This window comes from Balaenoptera borealis (assembly GCF_965194805.1).
Source record: "Balaenoptera borealis genome assembly, chromosome: 21".
Classification (NCBI taxonomy): Eukaryota; Metazoa; Chordata; class Mammalia; order Artiodactyla; family Balaenopteridae; genus Balaenoptera; species Balaenoptera borealis.
In genome coordinates, this window is record NC_138880.1 from 15,961,436 (window position 1) to 15,983,164 (window position 21,729).

Here is a 21,729-nt window from a genome sequence, read left to right on the forward strand (position 1 = left end):
TATTTTTTTAAAAAAATTGTTTTTGCATGAACATAACAGTGTGATTTTTAATGTTTCTATTCTTGCTGCAAAATATATTCAAAATTATTTTAATCGTATATAAATCTCTGAATCATACCATATCTAAATATGATATTGATGACCATCTTTGAACATAAAAACAGATCTGATCTACAACTGCACGGCTTATGTTGCCACATCCCACTGCTCCCTGGGGACCAGAGGTCCACTTCAGTGATAGTATTTAGCAAACTGAAATGTATTGCTATTATATGCTAGAATTGGGCCATCCATCATGGACCTGCTGCAAACTCTCAGATGGAATAAGCCAGCTCTGCAATTGTGTGCAGCAAAACTCCCAAATGGTGTAGGAGGAGAACATAGCGGAAAAACAGAATTGCATTGAATTGTAACTTTCAGGGAAAGTTTGCTGGGGAGGCAGCAACTGTGAAAAACTTTCAAGGACCCTGGCTTTATACACACCAATCCTTAAAATAATGGGTTTGGACGAGCTCTCATTTTAGCATTTAGTAACTCTATAATTATGCCTCAAGGGAGTGGTGGTGTTCCAAGTGGGATGTACACTCCTCTGGGTGTGCACGAGAAGATTCACTGGAGAACTTCTATTTCTGTTTATTTTTCATCTAAACACAAGATGGGAAGTAAGCTTTATTAATATTTAATATACAGGTTGACACTGGAGGCGTCCCTACGTGTAAGCTGCTGTTGTCTTGTGACCTACGGCACACCAAGAAACCAAGCGGAGAGCGGGGGCTCCACCACCCACGTGCTGACATGTGCCTTCAGTGTTCAGTGTATTTGGATGGAATGCTTCACATGACCCAGTGAAGTTGGGTCATGTATTACCAATGGATGGGTTTGGGCACTTTGAAAAAGAGTTAATACTAAAACAAATGTAAATAGCAAGGTCCTACTGTGTAGCACAGGGAACTACATTCAACAGGCTGTGATAGACCATAATGGAAAATAACATGAAAAAGAATATATATATGTATAACCGAGTCACTTTGCTGTACAGCAGAAATTAACATAACATTGTAAATCAACTATGCTTCAATAAAATTAAAAAAAAATTAAAACAAATGTAAAAATACTTCATATACCCAGACCCAACTGAGCAGTGAACCCAAGATTAGATGTCACTTTCAAGCCATGCAGATCTAAAGAACCTAAACTTCTTTAGAAGTAGAACTACTTCTCAATGGGCTGAGTAACATTTACTATTTCACTAATCTGCAAACAGAGCTATAATAGTTTTGGTTATAATAGGTTTTAACTGTACACAGTTCACAATAATTGAGCAAATTTCCATACTGAAGTATACAGAGACACGATAACTAATTATAAGGACCAAGTGAGTCAGTTCCACCAAACTAACTGATTGGGGAAACAGGGGAGCCCTGAAATTGCGGTTCTCACCAGAAGAACAACACGAGGCTGGGCCAACTGCCTTGGTAACCCTCAATCACATTTCAGGTGCCCTGAGCAGCTATTTGTATTTGATTTTGCGTGAGACACTGAAATCAGTGCAGTTTACCTCAAACCATCCTCTCATCTAGGAATACTTGGGGAAAGAAACTTTTCTCATTCCAACCAGAGGTTCTCAAAAGTTTATATACTATAAGACAGAGTGTAATAGTAAGACGATGACAAATTACTTGATACTTGCTCTATGGCTGGCACTGTGGTTAGTTTACATGCATTATCTTCCTCATTACTCAATGTTTCTCAAGCAATTTTATGACTCTGACCACACCTCATCTTAAAACAACCATGACTTAATGTCTTAATTCACATAAGCCAAATACATGTGCAGACTGTCTTTTTCCTGATAACCATTATAAAGCACAAGTTTTCTTTATGCAGATACTGCAGGCTTGTTTTAATTATTCCCGCCTAATTATTCCAGTAGGTCACTATATCTGCTTTCAATTCCTTCTACATGAAGTTTTTCAAAATGCCGTGTATGAAAGGCCCACACCCTAGTACTTCTGTCCTTCTGGCTGAAGCCCAGCCCAGGGACTGTGTGAGGCCTGTAGTAACTCTCAGTGCCCCCTGGGCCCTGCTGGGATTGCTCAGAAATGCAGCTCAAAACAAGTGGTAAATGCCATCTAAGGCTACATCCTGGCTCAGGGGGCACGCTACAGACTGGTGGAACATATATTACCTCATTGCAAATTTTCTTCTCTGGAAAGAGGAGAGATAAGTGTAATGACCATTCAGGAGAACTTAATACGGGCCCTGTGGTTGGCTAAGTGTTAACATATTTGTTACTTCACACTGGCAGGTTCTAGAGTCACACAACCTCAGTTCAAACCCCATTACCCCATTTACGAGCTGAGTTACTTGGGCCTTGGTTTCCTCATCAGGAAAGGAAGGATAATAATAATACCTACTTCGTAGGATTGCTGTGAGGATTAAATGAATGATTTTTTCTAGATAAAGTGCTGAGAACATGCCAGTTACATAGTAAGCTGTCTAGGAGAACTGCTCCTGTGTTGTCTACTACAACACACTCTACTTCTGTACTTTTTGTTGGAACGAATGATTCGGCTGAGAACCAACTCTAGAAAGGTACACTTCGACTAAATTTGAACTTTATTCCTTTTACTTCCCCTCCGCCTGGAACAATAGTGTAATTAACCTATTACTGGTTTGAAATATATTATTTTTTATTAGCTTATTAAGAAATATTATCCTAAATGCTGTTGTCTTGTGAAATATTATTGTTATAAATTATAATTCCTGCAGTGAACCTGTGTTAAGTAAATTATTGGCAAAGACAATCTCAGTCTCTGAGCATAATTTGCCCAAATAAAACATTGGTGCTTCTGACCAACCATCCATAAATCAGAAGTTCCCATGACCCCTTCCTTGGGTTTGATTAATTTGCCAGAGTGGCTCACAGAACTCAGGGAAACAGTTTACTTACAAAATTTCTAGTGTATTATAAAAAGATATAACTCAGGAACAGCCAGATGGAAGAGCTGCACAGGGCCAGGTATGTGGGAAGGGGCTGGAGCTTCCATGCCCTCTCTGGGTGTGTCACCCTCCTAGCACCACTGCTTGTTCACCAGTCTGGAAGCTGTCTGAACCCTGTCCTTTTGGGGGTTCTTATGGAGGCTTCCTGAAGTAAGACGACCGATGAAATCTTTGCCCGTCTGTGATGGATTCAACCCCCAGCCCCTCTCCCTCCCTGGATGTCAGGGGGTGGGGCTAAAAGTTCCCACCTTTTCAGTACTTGGTTGGTTCCCCTGGTGACCAGCATCCATTCCTAGGGGCTTTCCAAAAGTCACTTCATTAACATAAACTCTGGGTGGTGAAAGGGGCTTGTTATGAATAACAAAAGATAACTTTATCACTCTTATCGCTTAGGAAATTCCAACAGTTTTAGGAACTGTGCCAAGGACAGAGTTGGAAGACCAAATATTTATTTCTTATTATTAATCACAGTGTCACATAAGCACTCAACACATGTTGGTTATTTTAATCTAAATCCTCATAACAATCCTACGAGATAGATACTATTATTCTCCTTTAACAATTGAGAAAATAAGCTCAGAGTAACTAAGCAATTTTCTTGGGTCATGCAGCAAGTAAGTGATGATGCTTGTATTTGTACCTGAGCTAGTTGGCCTGACTCTACATTTTAAGTTTTTTTCTCTCTACCACACAGCTCCAAAGAGAAAAATATATATGTCAGAAATGAGAACCAAGGAGAACCTTATGAAACCGAGCATGGCCCTGTGGGGCCCTCCCAGGGAACAAAAGCCTTTCCGTGTCCCCCATTTCTGGTTTGTAGGAAAAGACTTTAGCCTTCTAAACTTTCCCTGAGTTCCAAAGGGCAGTTACTAATTAGGGAAGTGAGGGAATGTGGGAACAAAGGAAAAGCAGTCAGGAAACAATAGTGCAGCATTAAGACAGTCCTAGTTCCTCCTCAAGTGATATACACAACAATCCAATGCATAAAAAAAATATATTAAAAAAAAATCCGATGCATATCTTTGAGTTGTTCTACTGGAACTAAGGCCCACACCCAGGTGGAGGATGGTAACTTCAGGCTGAGCAGGAGAGTCCTGGAACACCACCCTGTTACCTCACCAGCAGAAGAAGGTCATAACCCCTGCAGCCCAAATGTTGCCTTTAAAAATGCTTCCCCGAAAATCATTAGGGAGTTCGTTTGGGTCTTTTGAGCACAAGCTGCCCATTCTCCCTGCTTGGCCCTGCGATAGACCTTTCTCTACTCCAAACTCCGATGTCTCTGTTCATTTGGCCTCCCTGTGCATCGGGCACATGGACTTGGATTCAAGTCATGTCTGTCCTTCATTTCTCTTTTGGTCAAAATATCTGGAAATCAGATTTTATCTAAATGCTTTCCAGAATATAATGATTATGGTAATAAACAGTGAGCTCTAAATTTTGAGGAGCTATTTTATGAGGTGTGGGAAAATCTAATTATTTCTTCAGTGATATGTAATAGCTATGTATGGAATGTGGCTTTGGAGTTTCAAGTTTAATTGTAAAACTGTTATTCTTGTTACTGTTTATAGATGAACTAATTTAAATATCTACCCAAGTTCTAAACTACTTACTGCTGTACCATAGCTTTTCCCTCTCCTTTTTGGTTTACTTCTACATATGTTTGTGTGACAAAGACTAGAAAAACTAAGCTTTTTTTTTTTTTTTTTTAAGAATTGAGATGCTTTACTTCTATAAGCAAAGACTCCCTTGAAATTGAGAGAGCTAGCAAGTAACAACAATGTAGCATACTTTTCTTTTTTCCATGCTGTAGATAACTGGAATAGTTTAGGCACCACATCTAATCTCTTACATAAGTCTTATGCAAGAGATGTGAGCCAGTTTTCCTTGAAACAGTGCCAGAGCTAATTCAGATATTGAAGGGCCTTTGCTTCCTAATATTCCTGGTAAGCATGGCCTATACTTACTTTACTTAGTTCACTTAGGTTATTTATAAATCACATGGGTAAACACACACACACACACACACACACACACATTTATAAACATCCTTGCCAACACAGTGAAAGCTCATATTGTATTTGTTCAAGTATGCTTAGCCTGGGCAGGGAAGGGGAAAGAGAGAAAGGCTTGGGATGATTAATGCTACTTCTTTAATCTTTCATAGAAACACATAGAATAACTGAAGACATTTTGGAAACAAACCCCTAATACTCATCAGGCCTTTGGTAGGACATAACTCCAGCATGGAAGGCTAACAGCCCTGTTCAGTGGCTCAGGAATTTGAGTTTTCTTATTTTAAGAGTGGGGAGAGTTAGGCAGCTGAAAGTTGAGTATGCCAAAGACAAGGGGAGATCAGAAACAGAGATAGATTAAGGTCTCAGAGATCCTGTGGGTCGGCCAGAGGCTCTGGGGGTGCTGTGTCACAACCTTGTATTTCCTCTAACATGTGACTCGTTGTGTTAGCTGGCTAAGCAGCAACAAGTCCCGTTAAGATATGTTTGGGTGGGGCGCCCTTTTTCTCACATTGCAAGGTAGAGTACACAATCTCAAATCCAAGTATCAATTGAGAGTCCAGCCAATCAAAATATCTATTGTAAAAAATCAGTAAACAAAAACTTCAATTAAATAGAATCTGGAGACCAGAAGGGGGAGCTCTCATGCCCTGTGATGACAGCAGAGCCCTAACAGGAAGAGGAAAGACTCCTCTTCTTTCCAGGCAAGGACTCAGCCAATGAAGAGCCATGGACCCTTTGTTTACTGTAGCCCCCTAACTTCCTTTTCTCCTCTAAAAAAGCATTCTTTCCTTGCTGAGCAGGGACTTGCCCATGGCTCAACATGGTTGCAGATGTTGTAATTCTCTCCCGATCCCAAATAAACCCATCTTTGCTGGAGAAATATCTGGCAGTCTGCTTGTTCCAGGTCAATACTATCTATGAATAGAAATGATGAATAAGAGATCTATTTATCTATTTATGAATAGGAAATGAATTTTAACGAAGATTTAAAAAAACCAAATAATTAATTGAAAAAGACTAATTTGCACTATACATCATGAACTATATACATTTAATTAGAGAGTTTAATTAATAATTTAATTGAGCAATTTTTAATATATGGTGAGAACACTCATACCACTTTATATCTATCCTTTCTTCCCAACAAGTGGTGACTTGTTGACTTCGTTCAATGCGGCTGGTAGAATTGTTTCTGTTCTAGTCTGGTCAGAATTCTCATCTTACATTGAGCCTCCAGGTTCTACTGATCTTTTTATATATCTTCTGTGTGATTCTAGACCCAGGGAGTCTTGTTCTGAGGTTGTCACTCTTACGTATTAAAGTCAGAAAATAGTCTCTTGTATTATAGATGTTCAAAGTGCTGGTTTTAGATACCGTCTCCACCACCTATATTTAAAGGGGCTGCATTTCTCCAAGGATCCCTGTTAAATGCCTGCCACATAATGGGAATGTCTCCCTCGCTTTATTATGTGACCTCGCATTTCTCCCTCTGGCAACAACTTCTGTATTCTGCCTTATTTGAGCAATAGAAACATTTGAAACTTAGTGATTTCAAGCAGGAAGAGTAATTTCCTGATAGATCTAAGCAGATATGACCCCTCTATTGTTCTAAGTCACCATGACACTTTCAAATCATTAAGCGCTCTACCTGGGAGCAGAACTTCAGAGTTTAATTGTTTAACCATTTCATACTCACTATTATATGGGTCTTATTAGAATCCCATGGTCCATAATATGAACAGAATAAAATTTTAAAAAATCTTCCCAATGAATATAACTGCCATATTTGTCTCAAAAAATTTGATTCTTCCAAGAGATATTTCATGTTTTAATCTATCCAATTAGTGCAGCCAGAATAGAACCAGCTGTGGACAGAGGGAACTAGGGAGCCACCCAAATACCATGGTTTTTAAAGAGAATAGGGTATATCCCCTATCCTTAATTTTCCTCCTGGAATTCTATAATGAGAGGCATTTCAATCATTACTTTGAATTTGAAAACTAAGTTATTCCTGTAAAGGGTTATACGCTCCCAAAGGTTAAAATCTGAGCTGGGTTTAGTGAACAGATACCTTGAAACAAGACAGGCTCTAGTAGATGCCATAAGAACAGACAAGTGTGCATAGGCGCTTTGTGTGATGAGATAAGGGAGCAGAGACCGAGAAGCCCATTAACATGATGGGGAACGGGAACTAGAAACTGGCATTGGCCAGTTCCCAGCACTGTGAGGAGCCGCCTAATCCTAAACAGTTGCTTTTTTTTTTTTTTTTAATTAATTAATTAATTTATGGCTGTGTTGGGTCTTCGTTTCTGTGCGAGGGCTTTCTCTAGTTGTGGCAAGCGGCGGCCACTCTTCATCGCGGTGCGCGGGCCTCTCACCATCGCGGCCTCTCTTGTTGGGAGCACAGGCTCCAGACGCGCAGGCTCAGTAATTATGGCTCACGGGCCCATTTGCTCCGCGGCATGTGGGATCTTCCCGGACCAGGGCTCAAACCCGTGTCCGCTGCATTGGCAGGCAGATTCTCAACCACTGCGCCACCAGGGAAGCCCTAGACAGTTGCTTTTTGACAGTAGTAATGAAGCCTACAGAGAATCTCTGGGTCCAGACCAGCACTTCCCAATAGAGCTTTCTGCAGTGATGGAAATATTGTCTATTGCTCTATTCAATATGGCAGCCACTGGCAACATGTGGCTGCCAAGCATTTAAACTGTGGCTAGTGCAACCAAAGATTTAATTTAAATTTTTAATTTAAAATTTTAAGTGTAAGTAACTACATGAGGCTAGTGCCCATTGTGTTAGACAGTGCAGCTCTAGACCATGTTCCCTTTGACAGTTCTGCCTATATGTTGCCAAGACCAAACAAAACTCTAATTCTTTAGTTCCCTCCTTCTTCACTTTTTTAATTCAAAGAATATTTCCAAGTGAGAGATATCAAATTAGTATTACTATTACTAGTTTCATATATTAACTTCCTACTAAGTACTGAGTTCATTTATTATTATTTTAATTCTAACAACAGACCTTAAAGGTAAATATTAGTTTTTTTTAACAGATTAAAGAAACAGGTTCAGAGAGGTCATGAAGATAGTAAAGGACAGTGTTGGATCTGCCTGACTTTGAGGTCTATATTCTTTCCCCTACCTCACACTGAAGACACCAAACATACAAAAATATTTTACAGTTATATCTATGTCTGCTTTTCTAGATGAAACCATACTTTTATTACATTTTATTAGCATGAATAATACAATTTTCTCCTCCTCCATCACTTTCTGTACCTACGTCTCTCTATTTGATACAGCCTAAAAGAGTGACTGATGTCCACAGCAGAAGCGGTTCTCTTACAAAACACAAATGGAGTTATGAAAAACATGGACAAATTTATGACTAAAAGGGCCATAATCTGCTATTAGCTCTCTGGGATATATAATAGTTACTTTTAAAGCTTGTTAGGTAGCACAGCTGCATATCAACCATTGCATGTTACTTGAAGTAGCTCTTCACAGCTGAACACTGGGATGGACTGACCCTGGTATGACTCAATTCAAATCCCTATGTTCTTATGATAGGCTATTAGCAAATGAAGGAATCATAATTCTACCTAGAGCTCAGTTGTAAGTTAATAATTTATTTGTTTAGGGAAGGTCTCAAGATTTATCAGTATCATTATGCAAAAATATTAACTGCTTGAAAATTTAAGACGTATGAAAATCAAATATAAGCAAAAGTATTCAAATAAATTCATGAGAAGCAATATTAATTTTCGAGAAGGCAGAAAAACATAATACAGTTGTAATTCATAATACAATTAATGAATTTTTAAGTGCTCTTTTAAGCTGTCAGATTTAGTTTTCTCAAACCAGAGTTTAGATGGTGGTAAAATTAGCAAAAGTAGAAAAAGAGAAGACTAAGTATCCAATTAAACCCACAGTGTCAAGAGAAAGCCAGGTTTTTGAACAAGCAAGTAAGGTCAAGGGTCAGCTATTTTAGGAACAAATGGTACCCAGAAATGTGAGCTGAAAAGGAACTCTTAAAGCTAAGAGTTAGTCCTCAGGAGAAAACCACGTGATATACAAAGTAAATGCCCATGATAACTGGCAAACTAAGAGTAGGTCAGGTATTCGTAAAGAGTTCACGTGGGTGGGCAGTAGGCATTGATAGGACAAGCGTTGCTACAAGAAAGGAGAAAATGAAGTCAACGGTGGAACAATTCAGCCACTAGGGAGTCTACAATACAAGACAAAGTCTCTGAGAGCACAGTATATGGTATGCTCTGAATGTCTGCATCCCCCTCAAATTCGTACCTTGAAATCTTAACCCCCTGCAGAGCGATGGTATTAGGCAGTGGAGCCCTTGTGAGTTGCTTAGGTCATGAGGGTGGGGCCTTCATGAATAGGATTAGTGTTCTTATGCAAGAGACCCCTCAGAGCTCTCTCAACCCTGCCACCATTTGAGGACACAGAGAGAAGGTGCTGGCTGTGAATCAGGAAGCTTGGCTCTTACCCGAACACAACCATGCTGATGCCTTGATCTTGGACTTCTTAGCCTCTAGAACTTTGAGAAATAAATGTCTGTTGTTTATAAGCCACCCAGTCTGTGGTATTCTGTCATAGTTAGCTCCAATGGACTAAGACAGTATAGAAGCCTAACCACTGAAGAACTAGGGTTGAATAAAAGCCAATTGTAAGTCTTGAATATACAGCTGAGAGGGAGCTAAATGCATGACCGACTCATTGCTGAGCAAGTGAGCTGCTCCCTTACAGTCAGGGACAATGAGGTCTCAGCTGATGTGGGGGAGTAGCTGGACCAAGAGAAACCTCAGTTCAGTCTTTAAAGATGTTGAGAACACTGCTGTGTAATCTTCTTGAGAAGGAATAGTGGCCCTAGGAAATAACACCAAGCACATCTCTTCTTGAGGCTGGCTGGAAGGTCAGAGTGCCAGGTCCCTTATGTGCCCATGAATAGACACAGAGTGGGGGCCATGGTAGCTTAGCAGGGAGCAGGGAGCACAGTAACCTAATTCTCTCTACCTTCCATCCTCTCCCTAAAGGCATAATCGGAATTAACCAGAGAGTTTCACCCGGGTTGGTGTAGGAACACTCTCTGCAACATAAGGTGTTTTCTGATGTCAACAGCAGATGGTCCTCTTTTCATTTCAGTGTCCCCTTTCTTCCCTGTGAGAAGCAAATGCTACAGTGTCTTTCCTGGGTCATTTCATTCCCAGGAAAACTGCAGAATGTTCCTTCTGTATTTGCTCCAGGGATGGGGAGGGTTGTGAGTACAGAAGGCCACACTCCTACAGTGCCTGATATAATGTCCCCGAATATCTCTGCTAGTGAAGGGCGCACTCTGGAAAACTCACGTCTTGATGCTCTTCTACTGGCGTCCATTTAGTCCCTTTCAACATGTGTTTATTGTATTTTCCCATCCATGTGTTTAAAAGTCATAGCAGTTGCACTTCAGTGTTTAGCTTGTTTTCTTTATTTGATAGGGAACTTGGCTTCTGAGAGGAGTCAAAGATGGAGAAGAAATGGGCGAGGTGTATCTCAGGGCCCACTGTCCGAAAGTCAGCAGTGAAATCTGCTTTTGCCCTTTTCCACCTCAATTTTTCATCGTTTTGCATATGTTTGATTCTCCCTCATAACTCCGGGGTTTTAGTTTCTTTCTGAAGCTATTAATTGGCTAGAGTTACAGAACACTGGAGCAAAGAACCAATCAATCTCATAACTATCATAAGAAAAGCATTAAAACCAGCAAAACATATTAAGAAGATTCCTGTAGACATTTATAGATATTTTTTGTAATAAAGAGTGAAGTTTATATTCTGTCTGGTAGCATAATATGCTTAGGAAGAGGCAAAGATGCTATTGAACAGTGAAAAAGAACATTGCTAAGAATTTTCCAGTTATGCAGTTTTAAGGGTGATGTTCTAAGATGGGGATAAATCTAACAAGGGCAATAGTGTTTTCTCAGATCTAATTTAAAAAGTATTAGCTTCTGGAAATCTCTTGTTTCTTTGTTTACAATTATTCTGAACGTTTTCTGTTATCTGTGATGAAATTTGAAAAGAGCTGGATCCTTGGCTGTGGGAGTGACCTGCTTTTGCTTAAAAAGGCACTTGTTGGGTAGCGTCTCTGCATGATTTTTGGAAGTTATCAGAGGTGAGAAGGGTAATTGAAGGTTCCAGAATCAAGAAAAACTACAAAAGAAGCTTATTTTTATAAATGGTATTGTCTGTCTTATATAACCCCCTGGAAGACACCCAGTTCTCACTTCTAAGAGCTCTTATGAGTCAATTTGTCATTTGATATTTTGTAGAGTTTGCAGTAAATGGTAAGAAGTGAATTCTTCTATTAAACTTCAATGATTAACTAAATCCACTCGATTTCGTACTGTAGTTCCTTGAGGGAAGCTATTCCATGTCTTTCCTCTCGCCCAGCCGGCTCCCAATATGGAGAACAGTTTCTTACATGTACTACAGGCCAAACAAGTATTTGTAGCATTAAACTGAATTCGGGAAATTTCCCTTCTTTGGGGTATGGAACTGAAAACACATGAAGTCAGAAAGTTCTGCCACCCTCACCCCACCCCCATCAACCCCCAAGTATCTGCCTTTCCTGGGGCTGGTGATGAGAATCTCCCCAAGCTCTCCCCTGCTTCCTCTTCCTGCTCATCCCTCCTCCTCTTTGTCCTCAAGTCTCTTCTGTTTCTTCCCTTTCCCCTCTTCCTTAGAGATTCTAAGCAAGAAATCTATGTACGCAGAGAACAAAACCAACCGGGAAACAAGATGCCAATTTATTAATAGCTGGGCAAGGACTCAATCATTCCAATGCAAGGCAGATTTGGAGAATAAGGTTTAAGTAAGGAAGTCTAAGGAAGGCTTCTTTTTGTTTCCTTGTCCCTGAGTCCAAGATTATCAGGAGTCCACTTAGCTGCCAGAACACATCAAGACGGATAGAAGAAGGTCTTACTGCAAGACAGCAGCCCCATCAGGGTCCTGGGCCGGAAGCACAGAGCTTACCACGTGGACACAGGAAACGACTCAGATGGGACTGTCCTTTAACACGGGTGTTCTGACCACAGATGAGAAGTGGCCAGTGGGAGGCTCATGTTCTTACCAACCAGGAAACAACCGGTTCTACTTTGGACAGGCACTAGTGGAGGACCGGGGAGAGGGCAGAAGAATGGGGGTGCCTGCTGCCCTCCTGGACTGACACGGGAAGTGGAAGAGGGAACTGAGGGTTCCCTGGGAACCCTCATGAAAGGGAACCCTCAGGGAAGTACAGACACAGAATTGCAAAGTGAGTTTAGGATTCCTTTTGTTCTCTATTGTCCAGAGGAAACCAGGCCACAGAGCTCGGATTTTTGCCTTGGACCCAGTTCAATACACGAATCATTACCACTGGACCTCTGCTTGACCCTCACCCCCCTCCACCCAGCTTCAACCTCTCCATATTATTTCCCTCTATTCATCAAGTTGCCACCAAATTAGACATCGTTTAAGTTCCTTACACAGCCTCTGTACTTTTCGGTCTCCATATCTTTATTTCAGTCCCTCCCACCACTCTGTCATAAACTTCTACAGTGGGCCCTGAGTATCCACGGGTTCTGCATCTGCGAATTCGACCAACTGTGGATAGAAGATATATATATATATTTTATATTCCAGAAAGTTCGAAAAGGAAAAACTTAAATTTACCTAGTGCAGGTAACTATTTACATGGCATTTACATTGCATTATAAGTAATCTAGAGATGACTGAAAGTATATGGGAGGATGTGCATGGGTTATATGCAAACATTACACCATTTTATATAAGGGACTTGAACATCCACAGGAGTCCTGGAACCGATTCCCTGCAGGTACCGAGGGACAACTGTGTATCCTTCAAGACCCAGCTCAGATGCTACTTCTACATGACAGTCCATGATTGCGCCAACCAGAAATAGTTGCGCCCTCATGGGTGTGTCCGATGTGTGTCTTATAGTCCAGAGAGCAAGGATCTAGCAGTGTGAGTCTGAAACCTGGCTCCCCAGCTTTTTAGCTTTGCCCTTGAGCAAGTTACTTACCTTTTCTTGTTACTTGGTTTCCTCATAGTATATCATATAGGGATTTGCTATCTCACAGTGATTGACATCATATAAATTATATAATATAATGCCTGGCACACAGTAAGTCAGTCTCCAAAAAGGGAGCCTACCATTACAGGTTGTAGCCATCTTTAGCATCAATTACAAAATATGGTGAATTATATTTATTTGTAGACCTGAGTTATCTCCTCCCATTGGATAATTCACTTGCTGTGGCAGCAACAATAGCTTCCCATTTTTGTATCCCTTCCATCACCACCCCAGGGTCTTGCATGATGCACACAAATACAACAGAATAGACTTAAATGTACCAAAACAGACTTGACCCTCTACATCAGTTCATATCACTCTAAATCATTAATCGCTGCTTACCTTGAATGGGCACTGTATAAACTAATTAGTATTATAGAACACTACATATATTAATTTACTCAAAATATCAGATGATCAAAGTTTATATTTTTGCAGACATTGGATGTATTTTTTAAAACAGTGCTTTGTTTGAATAAAGTATTAGAACCTATTAATCTTTTATCCTAACGTTTGCTTAGCCATTGCCAGAAGTTCAGGCCTTGCCAACATTTTTTCCTCCACCTCTTTAAGAATTATTTCCTTTAGATTTAATCTGATTTTTTTATTACAGCACACTTTTCTTTTCAAGATCGTTTAATAGACACCTCAAATGAATAAATGTTGTTTAAATGTTGTTCATCATTGAGGGTAATGATGATTCTTTATAATCCATACGCTGTGCCTTTCTGCTTTACCGGGGCAGGTTTATGCCACAGCCGGGCTGGGAACAGCATCTAAACTCCTCTGTGGAGTAGACAGACCCCTTTTGTGAGTACATAATCGATTCAAGCGTATGCCTCTTAAGCTCAGCTTGAAAAAAGTAAAATTAAAAAAAAACCAAAACAAACCTGTGAGTATGGCAAGTTTAGATCACATTAACTCTACACCATCATTAAAGGCAGAGTTCTTCCAGAATCTGGAAATAACCAACAGGGCCTCTTTGTTCCAGCCCTGCACTCCTAAAAGAGCAATTCCAATCCCAACAGCCCAGAGGGTTACACAGTTGGCCCTGGGCGCGCCTGCCAAACGCCCAAGACAGTTCCCAGGAACTTTCCGCCGGCTGAAGTGTTGACAGGCTCGCGAGCAGAAAGGGCGGGCTGTTAATAGGAATATACATCGCAGAGAGTCAGAAACCAACCTACTCAGATTTCCCAGACCATCCTCCACTCCATTTCTCTCTTCCAAACAATCCAAGTACAGATTCTCTTTTTTAAACCTTCCTCCGGTGAAGTATTTACGTCCCCGCTTCCCTCCACCCGGAAAAAAAAAAGAAGCTGTAAGGTTCTCGATGCCAAGGAGAGTCAGCTCACCTCCCTCTCTGCCCCCCAGGTTCTCCCGGATTCCAAGGGGGGGCGCGGGGAAGGGCGGCTTTGGCAGCAGCTCCCCTCCTGGGTCTGCCCTAGTCTCACTCGGCACCGCCCTCACCTCGTGTTCAGTCCTGTCTTCTGGGGCCTCAGGACAACTGGAAAGTATCTTTTGCTTACAAAGAATGCGGGAACCCCTGCGATTCAGGAAGGTTTTTATTGATTTTACTTTCTTCTAAAAAGGCTTTATTTTTCTAAAAACACATATAAGACTATTCTGATGCTTTTAGGGACATCAGTGCCTCCGTTCACAGATATTGATGCTAGATAATGAAGCTCTGAGTTGGTACATTTAAAAGTTAATGAGAGATCAATTAGACCTCAAGAAAGCTGGAGGGCAAAAGTTAATGAGTCAGAGAGAAAGAAAGAGAGAGAGAGAGAGAAAGAATGCTAGCTGCCCTAAAACTGATCTTCCCCTTCTTTTACAATAATAAAAGCCTTGACATTGAGCTGAAGTACCTGATCACCTAGAATAGAGCCTTCCTTTCTCAAGTTGCCCAGCAGCTAAAGGAGGCCATGTAACTAAATTCTGGCCAATGCGATGGAAGAAGAAGCTCTAAATGCTCTTTGCAGAGCATGTTCCTAAGTCCAGAGCAAGCCCCTTCTTCCAGCCCTTCCTCAATCCAGCTGCCCGGACGAGGGACTTGGTGCCAAAGGCAACATGCTAGGAATGACAGAGTAACAAGATATATAGAAGGAACCTTGCACAATGCAGCCAAGTGTCTATCTCTGGACTATTACGTGAGAGAGAAATACATTCCTATCCTGTTTATGCCACTGTCAATTTGAGTTTCTATTTTATTTCATGTAGCCAACCATATTTGAAGCAGAGATGGGTTTTCAATGAAGTGAGTGAAGCATAAACTTCAGAAACCCTCCCTTGTCTGGGATTATTCCAAGGCGGGAGGAAGAAACTTGGCCTTGTGTTCCCATGGTCATTTTGTATTCTTTTCCTTAAAGCGTTCCCCCAAACTGCATAGACCCCCATGACCTGAATTCATACCTCATGCTCAGTAATTCAATGAAGCTTTTCAGGTGTACCTCTTCTGGTAAGCGAACCTGAAATACAGAACAGCAAGTAAATACGTCAGAGTTCTCTCCTGCATGAGCTACACGCTAACGTACTTGGTGAGATTTAAGAATATCACAGTCTGTTGTTTCTCAAAGTATATATTCCTAGATAATAACGACTGTTGTAAGAAAAAGGAGTTTTATGATCAAATAATTTGGGGAAATCCAGTATTAGCTAAAACATTTGTGAATATGTTGTTAACTTTAATATCTCTCAGAGGATTTACTTCGCAAGTGTGAATAGGGAATCTCCCTGAGAAAGAGAATGCTGTGTTTTTTAAACTCATTGGATTACTAAACCCCCCTATTAAGGAGTGGTTCACGGGCTAGTTTTCTGTGGAGCACAATTTAGAAATGCTCACCAGGTCTCAGCTGGAAATATTTGTAGACTATCTCTTAGGACAAAGTCTGTGATTTTTTTCTTCCTCACCTTATTTTTTCAAGTTGCTCCCTGTCTGGAGTTTGTTGCCCAATAAGCATGAATTCCAACAATATTGCCGTTTTTAGATTTACACTGGCACATCGCTTAAGTCTCCGACAAAAGCTAGGACTATTATGTACAAAGTATTAGGTCACCTGTGCAGGAAAGGGTGTGACTTCAAGGGAACTGGGGTCACACTGAGGTTTTATCTCCCACGAGGAGGTTTTTTGATAGTGAGGTATGGAAAGCTACAACCACGATTGAGAAGTGGTTCTACATAAAATACCTTTTTTTTTTTTTTCTTATGTCAATGTTTGTAGAAATGTCCCAGCTCATCTGTGAGAGTTAGATTTTCATTATAGGGAAATAATTAGTCTCCAGGCTTCTTGTCTTTAACTGAAATTTAAGTGTTCACACTTGTATTTGTCTTCTCAGGTTTCTGTAACAGAATTCCACAAACTGGGTGGCTCAAAACAACTCTCTTCTAGTTCTGGAGTCTAGAAGTCTGAAATCAAGGTATCAACAGGGCCATGCTTCCTCTGAGACTCTGGGTAGAATCCTTCCCTGCCTCCTCCTGGCTTTTGATGGTGGCTGTCAGTCCTTGGTGTTCCTTGGCTTACAGCTGCATCACTCCAATCCCTGTCTCTGTCTTCACATGGTTTTTCTCTTTTTACAGAAAGTAGAACTTCAACATATCTTTTGGAAGGATACAGCTCAACTCATAACACCGCCAAAGAACCTGTAATTATCTATTGGGCAGCATACTGTCATAGTGGACAGAGCTCTGAGTTAGGAGGGAGAAGCTCTGAGTTGGTGTTGGGCAAATGTCTAGCCTACATTTCCATACACATAACCAAGGATAACAATACACTCCTTGATTTCCCTCTAAGGGTTGTGACAAAGATCTAGAAAAGTGCTTTGTGGCCTTTCAATGATAATAGAAGTGCTGTTGCTGTCTTTAAAGGGCAACATGGCCGGTGTGGGCAACTGACATTTAGTATATCATCTCATACCTAACTTTAGGCAATCATTTTTACTTCTACTGCATATAGCTCCTTAGTAGATAATAATTTTTTTTTTTTTGCTATCCTTGCATTGTCAACTAAGTGATGTCAGGTGGTGAGGGGAATCCTTGCAAGTGCAGCCAACTCACAAATTGAATATGAAGCACTAAGTAATGGAAAAATGCCCATATTGCTTTAATAACAATTTTTTGTGTTTTAACTCAAGGTAAATGACTGAAAAATGCCAGTGGAAGACTTTTTAAAGACTAGATGTTAATTGGTATATCCAAATTTACTCAGCATCCATTGTATATAAACTACTACTCTTAAAGTTTTTGATGCAATAATAATGAAACAGTAGAGCTGTGGTTCATAAACTGATGTCCTGGGTCTCTAGAGGCACTGCAGGTAGTAATAGGGATTTGCATGCAAGTTCTAATTTTGCTAAAGTCCCTAAGATCATATTTTCATTTAGTTAGCACAACATAACTAAAATGTTCTTCTTTTTTCTTTGGATTTAATTTATTACATAATTTTGATTATACTGGTTATCTCAGGCTGGGTAGATGTTCTCTTTGGCAACCATATACCTTTTTAAACAAATAAAAATGAATTATTTATGATGACATAGTTAAGATCATTTAAAAATCAAAATGGAGTAAATGTGGTTCAGGCATCCAAAAATGGAGCCGGGTGGCCATCGTGGATTTGGTTTCAGACACGTTTCTGCATTACTGAGAACTTGAACTGTCTGAACTGTATCAAACTCATGGACACCACCAGCCATTTTCACAACAGTATCTCTAGCAGCTGCCAACCTTATGGTCTCAAGGTCTCCCCTTATAACTATGCAACCATTTCAGACCCCAATCAATCCTTACTTAACAAGCACCCTTACTTCTTGCCAGCTCCAATCCTAATTCTTGAAAAACATCTTATGTAACTTTGCAGTTTAGACTGTTTATTATTTACATCGACATTTATAATGTGTAATTTTTTTTGGTATACAGAATCTTAAAAAACATGAGAATAGAGGGAGATTGAGATTTTAAGAAGGGATTCTTAGTAGTTAAAATGTTGACAAAAGGGTAGATTTAAAAGGTATATACTGATCATATGACCCCCTTTTAATGAACATAGACAAAACAAGACAGTCTCCCAAATACTTTGTTCTATTTCTGCTTAAAACCATTACTTGACTTAAATGCATTTTAACTATGAGCTTCTAGAATTTCCTGAAGAATTTTCCGCTCTTTAAAATGTAGTTGGCTGATTGATTTCTTTCACATTTCAGAAATGTCCTGTGTCATTTTAATGATTATGTGGAGTGTGACTTTGTTCTCAGCACTGTAAGTATACAGAGCCAAAACACTAGAGAGAATAATTTATATATTTAGGCAAAACCTCAGAGAGGGCAGAATGCTTTTATGATATAATGCTTAAAGTAAGACAAAGCCTGGGAGGGCAGAATCACCATTCCTGGAAGATCTCAAACCCCAAATCAGAATATTCTACACAAGGAGACTATGATGTTCTAGTACATTTATTGAAGCAATCTGCCCTGGTTTATGATGTGATAATCCCACATGGTTCCCCACACTGTCTGGAATCCCTGAGAAAATCAATAGAAACTGCATCCCCGACTCTTCTTAGCTGGTTTCTATCACTTTCCCTAAACTTTAAGTTAATATGATCTTATATATCATACATTTTTTTTCTTAGAGTCGGATAGGTCCTTATAACAAAGCATTTTTCACTCCCTGGGAAAGATGTTCCCAAGGGCCATCGTATGTTTTCCCTTTTATCCAGAGACTCAACAATAAGCAGCTCCTCATCTTTACTTTTTCTAATAACTTGTCTTAAAATCAGTTCACTTCCTTTAAAGGAGGGGATATCACATAACATTCTCTGTTGGAAGGCATATACAGTGAGAAAAACCACTTCCCTAAGTGATTTTTTTTTAATGTACACCTTTTTATAAGGTATAACATACATACATACCAGCATTAAGGGTTCAGCTCAATGACATTTTATGTAGTGAACCCACTAGTGGGGCCACAACTAGAAAAAGAAATCAAAGTTTGTCAGCACCCCAGAAGTCCCTCTAAGGCCACCTCCAAGTCACTCCCAACCCTACTCCACCCCAGAAAATAAACATTTTTCTGACTTCTATCACCATAGATTAATTTGTCCGATTTCAGACAGTATACACTCATTCGTACCTGGCTCAGCATTCTGTTTGTTGAGTCTGCTGAAGCAGTGATTGGTTCATTTTTATTGCTGACTCATACTCTGTGGTATGAAAAGGTAATAATTTATTTTCCCATTCTATTTTGGATGGACCTTTGCATTGTTTCTAAAATTTAACTCTTAAGAATACTGCTGCAATAAAAATTGTTGTGCATGTCTTTTGGAGAACACATGTACATATTTCTGTGGATATACATCAAGAAGTGTAGTTCCTGGGTCAAAAACAGTGGTGTGCTGGAGCAGTCTTGTACCGGCTTATAAGAGCCCACAGTTAAATCTTTAGGAAATTTGCAATCCAGTTGTTAAACATAGACATTATTAAAAATTGTTATATAAACTTACAATTAAATAAATTATTTAAAAAATAATAACAAATACTCAAAACCTTCATATCCTTATTTTTCTTTTACTACATTTTGCTATTATCTGTTCTCTCAATATTATTTGCATTTATTGTGTCTATATGGTAGAAATATAATGGTGTGCTACTATGTATCTCTTCTCAAATTTGCATTCAAGAGCATCATGTAAGTAGCACTACACTGATTTTGGTGGTAGTAAATATACCATGGAAATTGGCAATTCCTAAAAATCGGGACTTGACTTAGTGTTTTGTTTATCATCAAGACTTACAAAGATGGAGAAAATATTAATAATTCAGATTAAGTGTAAATGTGTATCGTACTGGTAGCCATTACATTGTAAGTAGCATAAAAAATAGAGAAAATATTTTTGAATATTTGAAAACTATTATTCAATTCAGCAAACAATTGTTCCTGTTATCGACAAGTGAGTGAAGTTCCCGAACACGTCTTTTTGGCTTCACTTTTGTCTTACTTGTGAATATAAACAAAAATATCAATCAACATTTATGTTGGAAATCCACTTGGAGAATGTTAAACATTAGTCAGAAAACCACTGGTCAGAAGGTATAATTATGTTCAGTTTTAGTAGAAAAGGCCAAACAGTTTTCTGATTTATACTCCCATCAGCAATACATGAGAGTTTCACTTGCTCCTCATGTACACTAATATTTTGTTGCAAGTATTTTTTTTTCTTTTAATTTCAGTCATTCTGATTCATCTGATATCACATTGTTGTTTTTATTTGCATTTCCTAATGATGTTGAGCATCTTGTCACTGTTAATTAGCCAAATCCCTTTGGGAAGTGTCTATTTTTATATCTTTTGTGCATTTTCTTGTTGAGTTGGCTGTGTTTTTCTTATTGCTTTGCATAAGTTCCTTATATAGTCTTTGTCAGATATACATCTTATATCCGATGTCTTATATGACCATTTGTAGTTTGACTTTTCCTTCCCTTAATGGTGTTTTTTAGATCTTAATTTTAATGTAGTCCCATTTATCAATCTTTCCCTCTATGGTTTTGGTGTATCATTAAAAAAAAATAATTGCCTACACCAACGTCATGAAAATACTCTCCTAGGTTACCTTCTAAAAGCATTATTGTTCTTTCATGTTTAGATCTATAGTGTCCCTGGAGTTGATTTTTGTAGGTGGTGTAAGATGAGGATTTAAATTATTTCTTTTCTACATAGGTATCCAAATTCCATCTGATTTTTCTGTATGGATACCCATATACCATTTGTTCAAAATATCATCTTACCCTATTGCAGTGTAGAATAACTGGTCATAAACTGAACAACTGTACATGTGTATGTCTCTTTCGGACTCTGTTCTGTTCCATTGGTTTATTTGCCTTTCCACGTACGAAGACCACAGTGTTTAAAATAAGTCTTGATATAAGGTTCTGTAAGTCCTCTAACTTTGTTCTTCTTCAAGATTGTCTTGCTTACCCTTGGCTCTTTAATTGTCACAAAAATTTAGGGTTAGCTATTTCTCAACTTGAGATAGGGATCAAAGGGGAGAGGATGTCACATACATAATATGTTGGTGTATACATAGTGTGAAGAAGTCTCTTCTGATTTTGATGATGCATTAGGTTTGTGAGCTACATCATTAGAATGACTTGGGCAGCAAATAATAGAAAACGTCAAACCAACTGGTTTAAATGTTAAAGAACTTTGTTGTCTCACTTAACAAGAATCTATTCAAGGGAATATGGCTCCATTCGTGGTATGATCGGTATCTCTGGTTCCACTTCTGTATGATTCTGCCTTCCATGTGTTTTGGTTTTATCTTCAGGCTAAGAGATGTCCATAAACAACAACAGCCAAAGGAAGGAGCAGTTTCTTTTTCGTGTGTTTCTCAGGACAAAAAGTCCCCCAACCAGACTTCCCCTCTTGCCTCATTGGCCAGAATTATATCCCATGTCTTTGCCTAAATCAGTTACTAGTTAAGAGAATGGGACCACCATGACTGACTTAGATAGACCTCAGACTAGGCTTATTTCTCATTAGGTACATGTTCTTGCCAAAGTGGGTGTCTATCTGAACAAAAACAGAGTGGAGAAAGTAGTGG

At 39.4% G+C, this 21,729-nt stretch overlaps 1 protein-coding gene across 2 annotated transcripts in view; it reads right to left on the reverse strand.

Annotated features, from left to right (window-relative positions):
• Nucleotides 1-7,267: 7,267 nt before the first annotated feature.
• Nucleotides 7,268-21,729, reverse strand: part of LOC309619652 (uncharacterized protein) — a 120,159-nt gene continuing 105,697 nt past the window's right edge. Inside the window, exons 4-6 of one of the 2 annotated variants that reach the window (XM_082375078.1) lie at nucleotides 15,548-15,603; nucleotides 14,606-14,681; nucleotides 7,268-14,277 (exon numbers count right to left, since the gene is read on the reverse strand). In XM_082375078.1, the coding sequence (XP_082231204.1) occupies nucleotides 14,176-14,277; nucleotides 14,606-14,681; nucleotides 15,548-15,603 (234 nt within the window). In that variant the 3' untranslated portion in view covers nucleotides 7,268-14,175. The remainder of the gene's footprint in view (nucleotides 14,278-14,605; nucleotides 14,682-15,547; nucleotides 15,604-21,729) is intronic. The other variant, XM_082375077.1, reaches the window with a different exon arrangement.